This window comes from Salminus brasiliensis, chromosome 23 (genome assembly GCF_030463535.1).
Source record: "Salminus brasiliensis chromosome 23, fSalBra1.hap2, whole genome shotgun sequence".
In the NCBI taxonomy this organism is placed as follows: domain Eukaryota; kingdom Metazoa; phylum Chordata; class Actinopteri; order Characiformes; family Bryconidae; genus Salminus; species Salminus brasiliensis.
In genome coordinates, this window is record NC_132900.1 from 13,427,807 (window position 1) to 13,441,823 (window position 14,017).

Here is a 14,017-nt window from a genome sequence, read left to right on the forward strand (position 1 = left end):
AAATGGAACCCGGCCAAAGTGTATCCAGATAAGATCTGGACATGAAACGTATGTTGATACAAGTTGTAAACAGCTAAGAAAAAGGTGGAGGAATGAATTATACATGAAGCTGCTTTTTAAAACCTGGTAGTGTTTGCAGGGCATGCTTTTCCACTTCGTTTGATTCTGAGTAAGCCAGCTGTACAAAGATCTATGAGCTCTCTGAAAGCACACTCAGATAGGCTTTCCCGAAAGATAAGAAGATTTGTGATTATTCATGATTGTTACAAGCGTGGCAAACAAATAAAAGTGCTGTAATTCAATGCGCAAGGATGCAGACGCTAGTGAAGTAATCTGCTGTCGCAGAAGACAAAACCGCGAAAGAACACCATAATAAAAAAGTGTTTTCAGGAGAGCAACAGTTTGTTTTACCAAAAAAAAAAAAAAAACAGACAAAAAAAACATTAAATTAATCTGCTCATTATTTTCACCGGAATTCAATCAATCAATCATCCTAAGAGAACATTATGAGGGACCCGGTACTATTCAGCCCAGCAAACTGGGGATTTTAAAAAACAGAGTTTACAGAGATAAAATAGATAAAAGACAGAGAGGTAATAACCAATAAGAAAGACCACAAAAAAAGAAGAGAACTAATCTAAATTAAAAATGTTAAATAACTTTAACAAATTTGTTTAATTAACTTTAACAAATGGATAATAATGATAAGAAGAAGAAGAAGAAGAAGAAGAAAAAAAACAGTAAAATGATGTGATGGTTGCTTGGTGGTGTGTTACTCTGGTGGATGCTAAGGTCTCTCAGGTGGTTGATAATGTGTTGCTAAGGTGCTATGGTATACCAAGAGGATGGTAGGGCTATGCAATGGCAGTTTTTTTGCTATTATATGTGACCGCTAAGGTGTTGGTAAGTGGGTGAAATGGTATTGCTAAGGTATTTTTGGAAGTTGCTAAGGTTGCTTTGGTCTTTCAGGCAGTTGCTAAGGTGCCCCAGGTGGTCGCCAATGCGTTGCTAAGTGTGTGCCAAGGTTTTGCTGAGTTGTTTGTTGGTGGTTGCAAGGGAAGCTGCTAGGGTGCTATGGGTAGCTAGACTGTTGCCAAGTGGTTGATATGGTATCCAACATGGTTAGTTGGGTGTAACTAGTAGATGCTAGGGTATCATTGTGTACATACGTTTGTTCCCACATTCATTCCTATTGGAAAAGTTCTCAAAAAATACATTGCGAGGGTCCGATCAGTTCATGCAATCTGACGTTTTAATGGAGCTTAGAATGTAAAAGTTCCCACCTGAGGCTTCATTATTTCCAGTATTTGCTGTAAATGTGCTGCAGATTATAGAGTTATATATTTTCAAGATTATATAGTTTCAAATGTGGCTCAGCCAATCACATTTTAGAACCGTTCTAAAAGTCCCTACATTCAATAATGCTGATTTTAATGCATGCAGTTTATATTCATTTATGACTAAAAAATCCATTTAACTGAAGGTATAAACTTCTTTGACTTTGTCTGGGTCTGCAGTTTTAACCAGTATATCTGTTCTCAGTCAGATACTAAAGAATATTTTGCCCTACTTTGTCTCTCTCTACATATCTCTCGTCCTTCCTCTCTCTCTCTCTCTCTCTCTCTCTCTCTCTCTCGCTCTCTCTCTCTCTCTCTCTTTCTTTCTCCCTTTCCTTCCTCAGTGCATTCACCTCTCACTCCTCGCTCCTCTCTGTTTCTCTCGCCCCCTCTTTCTCAGACCCCACAGCCATGTCCACCTCCTCAGTAGACCATGCAGTGATTGGTGGAGTGGTGGCCGTCATCGTCTTCATCATGCTCTGCCTCCTCATCGTCTTCGGCAGATACCTCATCAGACACAAAGGTAAACAAATACACACACACACACACACACACACACAAGAACCACATCAAGCACAAAGGTAAACAAAGAATCTCACTCACACACACAGATACATATAATACATGAGGCTCAAAGGTAAACAAGCGAACACACACAAACACACAGATACATCTACAATAAGGCTCAAAGGTAAACAAACAACACATGCATGCACACATACACACACAGAGACTCACATCTACAATACAGCTCAAAGATAAGCAAACAAAAACCTGCACAGACACAAAACACATGAGACTCGAAGGTAAACAGACATGCACACATACTTGCATCAGATGATAAAACATATTCATTTCTGTAGGCACACACACACACACACATACACACACACACACACACACACACACACACACACACATACAGTACTGTTCTAAAGTTTGGAATCATATTACTTATACTTACTGCTCAAGCAATGCAGTTTTTAAACGTTTCATTCAATAAAAATCATGAAGTTTGGGGCGAAGATTTGTTACCATGAAATAGCTAAGCAAGTAGACAATGACCTGGTTTTAAAAAAGCATAAAGTTAAAGATGATTCATTTCTTTAATATTTTATGCGAGGTTACTTTTTATTCAGTTTCAAAATAACAAAAAAGGGAAAGGGCTTGAAGCGAACATTTCATCCTGCATGATCAGTACTTAGCAGCTCCCCCTTTGGCAAGGCTGTAACCACTTTTTTGTAGCCTTTCAGTTCTTCGTTTGAGACCTTTTCACCCATTCATAAAGCTTTGATATTTACATTACCTGGCCTTTGCTAACATTAAGATATTGAATAGTTTATTGTCCAGCAAGCTGGTTAGGGTCTGAGACGTTGGTAAAAGATCTCTTGGCCCATGTTCTTTTTTTCTTCACTCTAAAATTGTAGAAAAAAATAATAATACAGAAATCTTACATAAAATATTGAGAAGAATGTTTCATTTCAGACTTTATACTTTTTTGAGATCCGTTCATCTTCTACTCACTTAACGATTCACAGTAACAGAGATTTTAAACATGGGTGCCCAGACATTTTTTTACTGCATATTAGCAACAAGATGTTATTTAAAGAAAAGAAAATTCACTGTGAATTTATTTTGTCACGTTATCTGACTTGAAATTTACTTGTCTCACTTTTTAAATGCAAGGAACTGGGGATATTAAATGTGTTATGCTTATCAGTTTAGAATCATCTACAGCACTGCTCATCATTTTGATCATGTTTAAAAATTGTTTTATATTTTGCAGCTGATTGCTAATTATTGTTTAAAATAATTGTTTGTTTCATATGGCACTTCCTGGTATTAATAAGTATAATAACACTATACAGGAATAATTACACATAGACCACTGCCTCCACAGTGGTCCTAAATTACCTAAAGATCAGTTTCAAACCTTTTAGTAATGGGTAAATCTGTTAAAAATAAAGATGCATCAAAAGGTTCTATGAGAGATCCCATAGAAGAACCACTATTTGGATTGTTTGGAAACAAAAACAAATCTTTTTTTAATTCTTTTGAGTCTTTACACTATATATATATATATATATATATATATATATATATATATATATATATATATATCTTTTATGGCATGGCTCAAAGAGGCTTCTGTAGCACCTGTATTTTCTAGAGTACAGTGTACACATTTAAAATACTTTGGATGAGCACGGTTTTACAACCCATCATACATAAAATCCTAATGTTAGACGCACAATAACATCTGAAGGATTCAGTAGCAGAATCTTCTCCAGTAGTACAGGCTGCCTGTAGCAGCTTATTTGCTTGGCTTTTTTGGTCCCAAGGTCATGTTATGTATGTGCCCATAACTACCAAAACTTATAACCATATATTTGCTGCCCAAATTAAATAATGTGTCTTTTCAAACAATTTTAACACATCAGGTGTTTTTTTATATTCTGTGAATTGTTTAATCAGCCTGTACGGGGGCAATGTACAAAATTACATTGCCCCCTTACCCCAGCCACATGACAGTGTCATGCTCATCTTAGGAACTCAACTCTGGATTTCTGTATCGCAGGAATCAGTGGGGTTTCCGAAATGCATCTTTCTTATGGGAATGTCACGGGATCCAGGGTCGTTAATGAGTCGAAAAATGAATTTTGGCACATTCAAGCTAAAACTGCTCCTCATTGAACTGACATTATTGAACTAACAACTTGAGCAAAATACCCCAAACAAACAGTAGACTCTTGGCAAGTGAGGATAGCTAAGCTGTTGTGGCAGGAGAAGAGTGCAGTTTGAGGAGCTGGTGTTGTTATATAATAGTGTTATTGAAAGTTTCATAGGCAACTTAAAGTGCATGTCCAAATATTTGTGGACACCCCTTTTAATGAATGCTTTCACTTACTTTAAGTTGGGCCTATAGCTGACACAGATGTACAAATGCACACACAGCTTGAGGTGAGGTGGTGGCCATCCAACATCCTGACATCACAGTCTTGTCACTGAATGCAATCAAATCCTCATAGCTGGTCTCCAAAAATCTAGTAGAAAGCCTCTCCTGAACAGTTACTCCAACAAAGACAGAACTCTTTATTAATTTTGGAGGCAACAATGAACGGGCATATGTCCCAAAATGTTTGTCCATATATTGTATATATAGACATCACCCCAACTACACGATGAAGAAATGGCCTTAAAGGTTTGTTGTTCAAACAGCCTAAATACCTGCCCTGAACTGTGTCGAGTAGTTTGGCACTCTCAGATACGCTGGCTTTAAAGTTTCTGCTCTGTATGACCTGTACTGATAAGTGAGGGCTTTTTGGGGCAAAAGCTTTTTTTGCTGCACTGACCTGCATCTACAGCCATTTTACTGCAGTCAAAACCAGGTGACACAAAAAAGTCACAAAAAACTTTTGTGGGTATTTCTGGTGTTTTCTATAAAAATGAGCAGAAGCACAAGGCATAGCTAACACGATTGAACACCATTAGTGGCCCTGCAATTAGATATTGTCATACTTGGTCTTTTATACGATGTAGCTGCGATGTTTATTTATTAACTTGTGATAAATAAATACATAAGAATTATATTAATAAGAAGCATTAAGGTAAGTATTAAGATAAAAGGTGGTTTATTTCTTTGTTGAATCACATTGTCCTCTTTAGCCTTTTTATTCTTTTAAAATTAATAATTTTATTTTAAAATCTTTACATCTTAACATAATTAGCAGATGATTTTTTTTATAAAGCAGACAACCCCTTTTTTATGTGTGGCAACCCCCCCCCCCACCACCACCATTTTCACACAAAAAAACACAATTGCGAGATTCATATTGTGTTAAAATGCCAGTCAGGAAAGCCAGTAATTAGTAGGCCGGTAACCTCTTGAGCCAGTTACTGTGGCCTAACAACATGGTATGGATGTACAAATGAATGTGATTTGATTTGAATATGAATCTTTTGTTGATTTACATACATTAATTACATTATTCCATCTTTTTATGATTTTAAGATAATTTTTTGTTCGAAAATCATTGTAATGGGTGAACCATGGGCTAGGTGGGTTTAAAAAGTCTTACAAATGACACATTGGTTTATGTTATGTTTATATTAATGTAAGAATGACTCTGAAAATTACTTTATTTAAGGTGGTTCAAAATTTTTCATGTTTGAAAATATTCAGTGACAAACAAAACAAACTGAAAATTGCTGTTTGCATACTTATTCAATTTGCGTGCTATGGAAGGTCCACGTTTTCACAGATGAAAGAAGCTGCCCTATTGAAGAAACAACTGTCTCACATTTGGCCTTTACCTGTGAATCAGCTCTCTGGATAAAATAGAATCTGAGAGAAGGCTGTGAAGTCCAAATAGCATTGTAAGGAAATTAGAGAAAGTTGTAGACATTCACAAGACAAGAAAAGGCCACAAATGAGCACTGCTGGCAATATAAGCTGTAGGCATCGCCTAAACAAGGCTCAGAGTTTGAGTAAGATGGGGATTTGTAAGGGAAACTACAGAGAGAACAACAATCACTTTCATAGAGCTACAGAGCTCAGTTAAACGCATCAGTCAATAATATCAGGAACTCGAGGGGCTCAGAATGGTCTAGGGTCTAGTGACCCATCAGCAGCTGTAGTTCGAGAGAGCATAATTGGCCTTGCTTTCTCTTGGGTAAAAATTGGGTACAAATTTATATATAAAAAAATATATAGTATTTATATATATATATATATATATATATAAAAAAAAACTAAACAAAACAATATCAGGAACTCATAACCACATAACAGACCTGTATGGGATGGTAGCCAGAAAGTGCCAAAATTGACACACTATATTTGACTCAGACCTAACCCTCCACATTCCTCAAAGCCCCTGGGAACCTAAACCTGAGTTTTCTTTCTAATGAAATTAATCTGGCTCCTCGGGACCTCCAATAAAAATATGAATATCTTCCTAACGTCTATTACATGTCTGCTGTTTTTCACCAGTATTGCCCTCCTCTGGCTGTGGAATGGGTGTTCCTAAAACTGGGTCAGTCTATGCAACCAGGAGAGCTAAAGCTAAACCTAAACCTGGCAAGCTAAAGCTCGAGGCCCGCATGCCCTGTCGTCCCTCATGTTCCGCACCTGTTGCCTCTCAGGTTCACCACAGAATTTGGCGGGCTGGGTGCTGCTCGGTACAGTGTGTAGCCGGATACTGAAGCGGAGAGGCGATAGGCACCGGACAGGAGAGACTACTGGGCAGCTGCTCCCTCAGTCGTGGCTTGCATCTATATATAGGCGGGTTAATCAGTAAAGCCTAAAGATCAAAATAAAGTTCAAAATAAAAAAGCTAAAAAACACAACTTCTCTGTCTCCAGACTGTGTGCGTTGCCATGGTAACATAAACACATTTTGTTTCCTAGCAATAGATGGCTGTCAGTCGAAAACCATTCATTAAAATATTAAGATCACACCCAGACTTTTCTCAGAGAGGTGATTTTTGAGGAGTGTTTTATCATATTTCTGCTTTGTGTTTCCTGTTTAAACTTTGCTGAACACTTCACTTCAACACCCAAGTTTAATATTCAACAAAAAATTCAATCTATCAAAAATGTTTTCCTACAGGCTTCCTGCTGTGAGGATGTTTTATTTCTCAGCAGGGACTGGGCGTCTTGTTTATGACTGATGTGCCCTTGTTTTTGCTTGGTTAAACGGTTGACACAGCGTTCCATTTCTCTCCGACAGGTACGTACCTCACCCACGAAGCGAAGGGTTCGGACGACGCACCAGACGCAGACACAGCCATCATCAACGCTGAGGGCGGCCACTCCGGCGCAGAGGACAAGAAAGAGTACTTTATCTAAACATCCCGCCATCGCTCCATCCTTTCTTTCTTCCCTCGCTTCAGTTCCTTTTGGCCAGAGGAAGTTGAAGAACAGCTAGAGGATGATGAGGGGGAAGGACGAGTGAAGTGAAAATATAGGATAAAGAAAAAAAACAAAAAGTGGAACTGAAGAACGAATAAAAAAGAACGGTTTCAGTCTGTTGTGAACCGGGAAGGGAGTTTTGCGCTGACACAGAGGATCCATTACACACTCAAGCATACGTACACATACACACACATATATGCACACACATTAATACACAATATACGCATACATACAGCCCACATTTACGTCCAACAAAGGCAATATGATGGTAAACACACCTTTACATTAACCCTAAATATCCATAAACAATTGCATGTACATAAAACCACATCCGTGTTTTCACACATATACACACATATACACACACATTCGGGCACGCATCTCCCTTTTCTTCGCTCTTCTCTTAACCTGAGCATCTCAACCAGTCACGCACACACCAAAGCAAGCAGAGCACCCCCTTATCCTCGCCTAACTAACAAACAAAATATAAGCTGCAACATTTGAGAGACAGCCCTGCAAAACAGCTCACTCCTCGCAATACCACCTCTCACACACACAGACAGATGGACAGACAGACAGGCAGGCAGACAGACAGACGCACACACACATACACACACACACACACACACACACACACACACACACACGTACACATTCATACACACACATATACACTCGATACAATCATGCAAGAACAGTGTGTGTGCTGTCGCTGTACGGAACCCCAGTATAAATGTATAAATATATAAATATATATATATGATTATATAGCATTGTTTTTACTTGACAGAAACGGTTCAGTGTGCTGTAAATATACTCTCTACCATTCCTACTCTTCTTCCTCCCCTCTCTCCTCCTCTCTCTGAATCCTTCTCTCTCTCATAGCTGTATGTCACTCTCCCCCTTTCTCTCTCTTTCCTCCTGCTTTTTCTTTCCCTCTGTCTACTGCTCTTTCTCTTTCTATCCTCCCTTTGCCTTCTTCTTCCCCTTTTATTTCATTCTCTCTCTCTCTCTCTCTCTCTCTCTCTCTCTTCCTGTCTCTCATCCGTTTTTATTTTTTGTCGTCTTTTCTATTTCTTTTAATCTCTTTCTTTCCAGTTATTATTTTCTCCCTTTCCCAATCCCTCTCTCCTCTCCCTCTTTGCTCCCGATGCCCCCTCGTTTTTTTGCCCTCTTGTTTCTCACCTTGCTTCTTGTCTCCCTCTACCTCTCATATTTCTCCTACCTTTCTAACCTTCTTTTTCCCACTTCCTCCTCTCTCTACATTGCTTAATCTTATTTCCCACCCTCTTTCGCGCTCTCTTTCGCACCCTCTTTTTGTCTCTCTCTACCTCTGTCCTTCCTCCCATCTGTCTAGCTTCCCTATTGCCACTCTCGCCTCTCTCTCCCTTCCTCATTCACTCTCTATCCCTCTCTCCCTCCTTCTGTTTTTCTCACTCCTTCTCTTCATTTCTCTACTCTTCCTTACAGTCACTCTGTCCATATCTCTCCCCCTTTACCTCTCTCTCTCTCTCTCACTCTCTCTCTCTCTGTGTTTCAGTGTCTCATATTGCAGTATATACTCTAAAAGCCTGCCTGGTTTTTCTTACATGCGTGAAAATGCATCAAGTTGAGAAAAAAAAAGATAATTATCGATATCTGGAGTATGAAAAAAAAACTGTTGCTATGGAAAAACTTCAGTACTGCAACTGTTTGTATGAGTTTTTGTTTTCCTCCAGTTCAGTTTCTGGTGTAACTGTTGGTGCCGCAATTCTCAGTGTCAGCTGTCTATCCCAGGAAGAACTTATGAGAAACGTATTATTATTATTATTATTATTATTATTATTATTATAAATCACTTTCTCACAGCCTCCAACCCCATGACATCCTTACCTGTGATCAGTTAATGACATCACTTCCTGTATTTTAACGGCAGGTTGATAAAATGAAAGCAGGGTAAAGCTGCATGTGCAAACAAACAAACAAACAGAAACAAAGCAAACAAGAAGCTACACTCTTCTGTTTACTGTACTCTCTCTCTCTCTCTCTCTCTCTGTCTCTATTTCTATGTACTGTACATCTGTGTCCGTCCAAGTCCTCTCTCATTCTCCTTCTTTACAGTGTTATTCTCCAGTATTAATGACTACCCACAGCTCGCCTCGTGAACAAGCTATGAGTGAGGTATTATTATGGCTAATATCAGCGTCGGGTCAGTAGCCATTGGACACCTCACCCGTGATCAGTGTTCGGCTGTTATTTATACAGCAAGACTTAGATTAACCCAAATCTTTTGATCAGGTACAGTCAGTGTGTGTTCATTGCTAGGACTAGTCTTAGTTGGTGGTGGGTTTCTAATCCACCCAGTATGATTGTTTGAAGGACTAAGGTGCACAGTTTTAGAACACCCTCAATTTTTCCAGCAGTCTACTGGCAGGGTGAAGTGCTGCATGGCGCCCAGGCAAGCCTACCTTTCTTGTTTTGCCATCTTAGAAATGGGTTTCTAACTGCCACTCCACCTGTCAAACCTCCAGCTCCATGTCTTCTCTTTACGGTTGAAAGTGAGACTTGGTCCAGTGTTAAGCTGTGCTACAAGGTGTTGTCATGCCTATCAGTCATCTATCATGTAAGCTGTTGGCTTGTTTTTTTGATGCTGTTGTAGATTTGAGTCTGTCAGACCACCCGTCCTCCGGTAGCACACCTCTTCAGTTTTCTTCAGTCTTTTGATGGTGTAGGAAACTGTACTCATCCCTCTCTGGCTTGATTTGTGTCATACGTGTCTGTTTCTAGACATTATGACGGCAATCTGAATGTACAGTGTTGTGTAAATACTGCGGTAAAGGGTGCAGTAAGACAGTCTGTTCCAACACTTCTTTTGCAGTTTCTAGCTCTATACAAGAATTCTGGTAGATTAAAGCATACCATTGTACTGTTTGAAAAATTGGGGGTGTTCTAAAACTTTTGACCATTAGTGTATCTATCAGTGTTCTCAGCATAGATATTTTCTCTTTTTTGAGCTATTTTAGCCTAACAAATGACCATCTTGGCAAGTCTTAGCAGGACTGTGTCCTGCTCAGGCGATGAGAAGAGTTAGGCTGCCCTTATATTGGACCTAATTTGCAATTACAATCTATCGCCACTAGAGGTCACATTTTGTTCATCTTTTTCATCCATCTCTCTCTCTCTCTCTCTCTCTCTCTCTCTCTCTCTCCTAATCTCATACAGGTAGCACAATATTGTGATGCACCTTGTTAGTGGTGGATCATTTTTGGCGATTTTATTTTAAACTTATGTCAGTCGTTTTTTTGTTGGTTCTTGTTTTTGTAGCTGTGCACATGTGTAACACTTCTGTTTACAGTCTTCTTTTTTGTATGACTAGGTGTTTTAGAGTCGAAGGTGTAGAAGAGTATAGTTTCTGTGACTCCAATGTTTTCAGACTCCCCGTTTTCTATGAGTTTGTGTAAATAGTGTTGCCTTGAACAGTCTTCTCTTGACCACACTCTTTAAAGGAGCGCGCTCACTCACACGAACACACACACACTCACACGCCCACGAAGGCGTGTGTCAGCGCGCATGTGTGTGTGTTAGTATGTAAGATGTTCATTGACAGTGTCGTCTCCAGCAAAAGCAAAGGAAACACTGCGTGTTCTTATCCCCCCCCACACGAGTTTTGTTAGTCTGAACGTGTGCGTTCACCTTATTTTTGAATGCCAAGTCTTCCTTTCAATAAACCTCCATCCCTCCTGGATCTCCTGCTCTTCCTTTCATTAAAGCTCCGTCCACTCCTCCATCCCTCCTTTCTTACTGTTCTGTTACGTCACCTTACGGCTGATGACGTCACCTGAGCAGGGCAGTGCTGGCCGTGTGTTTTGGGGTTTTAGTTTGGTTTGTTTTTGGTCTGTATTTGCGTTTTGTTAAATAAAAAAAGTTCAGTTGTTAACTAAAAATAAACATGCGTATTTGGGTTATCATAATTTCTATTAATATTACTATTATTATTATTGTAAAAGGGTTGTGAATAGTCTGGGGATGCACATTATGGCCACTTGTCATAGAATGACTATTGTAATAATAATAATAAAAACAGTATCGTTATCATAATCATTATCCTCACACAAGCATATTACTATAATAATAATATGTTAATAGGCATGTAATGTCAAAGGACAATTGCCCTATTATCTGGTTTAAGTTTGCGGCTTAAGTCAGCCATTATTCTCAGTTACTCTGAAAACATTTACACCACATTGGGCCCAGTTTATTCCTATGAATACTAATGTAATTAAACAGTCAGGTTAAGATAGTCCAACAAAAGCAGGGCAAGCTCATTTAATGCCTTTGATTTTGGAATACACTATGAGTGAGCAGGTGTCCCAATACTTATGTCCATATAGTGTATATATTGTATTTTTTCTAACCGTGAAATTAAAATAAAGTAATTAAGACTTGATTGAAGTAAAAAAAAAAGTATGAACGGTCTAGGAATTAGAGCCAGGATTTTACCTAGTCCAAGGGCTGGAGTTGATTCCAGGTGTTGAATTTGTATTTGGTCGCTGTTAATAAGAACCCTCAGTATGTGGTCCAAGCAGCCCGTCATTAGGATAAAAAAATAAAACAAACCTATCAGAGAGAGAGCAGAAACTTTAGGAGTAGCCAAATCAACCATTTTATACATTCTCCAAAAGAAGCTGAGATGGTGGAAATACACAAGTTCTATACTTAAGTAAGTACTTAAGTACAAATATTCCTGTTAGAACTTTCTTAAGTAAAAGTTGAAGTAGGATATACATTTTTACTCAAACAAAAGTATAAAAGTACACACTCCTAAATGTACTTAAAGTAAAGTTGGAAGAGGATTTCAATTTTAAATTTTAAATTACAGATAAACACAACTACAGTTGAAACCAGATGTTATAAAAAGACATATGCATTTTCTCACTGTCTGACATGAAGGTAGAATAAACTTTTCTTGTTTTAGGTCTATTAGGATTACAAAAATAATTTATATTTGCTAAATGCCAGAATAATGAGAAAGGATTTTTTTTAGGCAAGTTTAATTACTTTCTTCAAAGTCAAAAGTTTAAATACACTGAGATTTTTATGCCTTTAAACAATTTGGCACAGCCCATATGATTAAGTCATGTATTTGGAAGCTTCTGATAGGTTTAATGGCAACATCTGAGCTAATTAGGGACACACCTGTGGATGTATTTTAAGGCACGCCTGAAATACACTGCTTCTTTGTTTAACATCATGGGAAAGTCGAAAGAAATCAGAAGATTCACCCCAAGAACAAAAGCTAAAGACCTTGTGAAGATGCTGGCTGAAGCTGGTAAGAGTGTGTCATTATCCACAGTGAAATGAGTACTGTATCGACATGAGCTGAAAGGCCACTCTGCCAGGAAGAAGCCATTACTCCAAAAGAAACATAAAAAGCCAGATTAAGGTTTGCAAATGCACACAGGGACAATTCATTCCTTCATTTTTGGAGACATGTCCTGTGGTCTGACCAAACTAAAATTAAACTGTTTGGCCATAATGACCATTGTTCTGTTTGGAGGAAAAAGGGGGAAGCTTGCAAGCCTGAGAACACCATCCCAACTGTGAAACAGGGGGGTGGCAGCATCGTGTTGTAGGGTTGTTTTGCTGCAGGAGGAACTGGTGCACTTCACAATAGATGGCATCATGAGGAAAGAACATTATGTGGAAATACTGAAGCAACATCTCAAGACATCAGCCAGGAAGTTAAAGCTTGGGCGCAAATGGGTCTTCCAAATGGACAATGACCCTAAGCAGACTGCCAAACTGGTTACAAAGTGACTTTAGGAGAACAAAGTCAACGTTTTGGAGTGGTCATCACAAAGCCCTGATCTCAATCCCATTGAAAAGTTATGGGCAAAGCTGAAAAGGCATGTGAGAGCAAGGCGGCCTACAAACATGGCTCAGTTACACCAGTTCTGTCAAGAGGAATGGGCCAAAATTCCTGCCAACTACTGTGAGAAGCTTGTGGAAGGATGTTCAAAACACTTGACTCAAGTTTAAGGGCAATGGTACCAAATAATAATGCACTAATGAAAACTTTTGACTTTGAAGAAAGTAATACAAATTGTCATACAAAATCCCTCTCTCATTATTCTGGCATTTAGCAAATAGAAATAATTTTGGGAATTCTATTTGACCTAAATCAGGAAAGGTTTATACTGATTTCATGTCAGACAGTGAGAAAGAAATACATATGTGTCTTTTTATATAGTGTATGTAAACGTCTAGTTTCAACTGTATGACACCAAGTATCAATAATGTTTTTTGGAACAACTGCAGCATCATCTGCAAACTGATACAGTCATACAATTTAAATGTTTGCTTTTTTGTCCAGAAAAACTAAAACCATCATAATTAGAATACTAAGTGTATCAGTTTCATATTCTGTTCACTGATGATGTGGTCTCAGCTCTGATTATCTTAAACATGTGACTAACACTAACAACCCAGTTCTGTCTTTCACTTAGACCTTATTTTTTTAACAAATTTACTATATTTCTTTGATATCAAAGGCAGCAAAATAAAAACTGACACCACCCGTCTTGGTTTCCAGTGAAAGAAACTGATATTAAAGATAAAGTTTATCCAGAAAACTGGTGAAACTCTGTCAATGCTGTTCCATTTCTCAGACCACTAAACCCCCAGCATTCCCACCTCACAGGACTCACTGATTTAACTTTACATTGAGTACACTGAGCATATCAGTAGGTCAAACAGAAGATTACACATCATAGTTTAACCCGGCT

General features: G+C 38.5%; 1 protein-coding gene across 2 annotated transcripts in view; it reads left to right on the forward strand.

The window, feature by feature from the left end:
- The window catches only part of cadm3 (cell adhesion molecule 3), a 160,546-nt gene extending 149,527 nt beyond the window's left edge, over window positions 1-11,019 (forward strand). For both annotated transcript variants that reach the window (XM_072668823.1, XM_072668824.1), the window contains 2 exons: window positions 1,738-1,860; window positions 7,069-11,019. In XM_072668823.1, coding sequence (XP_072524924.1) covers window positions 1,738-1,860; window positions 7,069-7,187 — 242 coding nt within the window. In that variant the 3' untranslated portion in view covers window positions 7,188-11,019. The remainder of the gene's footprint in view (window positions 1-1,737; window positions 1,861-7,068) is intronic.
- Window positions 11,020-14,017: the final 2,998 nt, after the last annotated feature.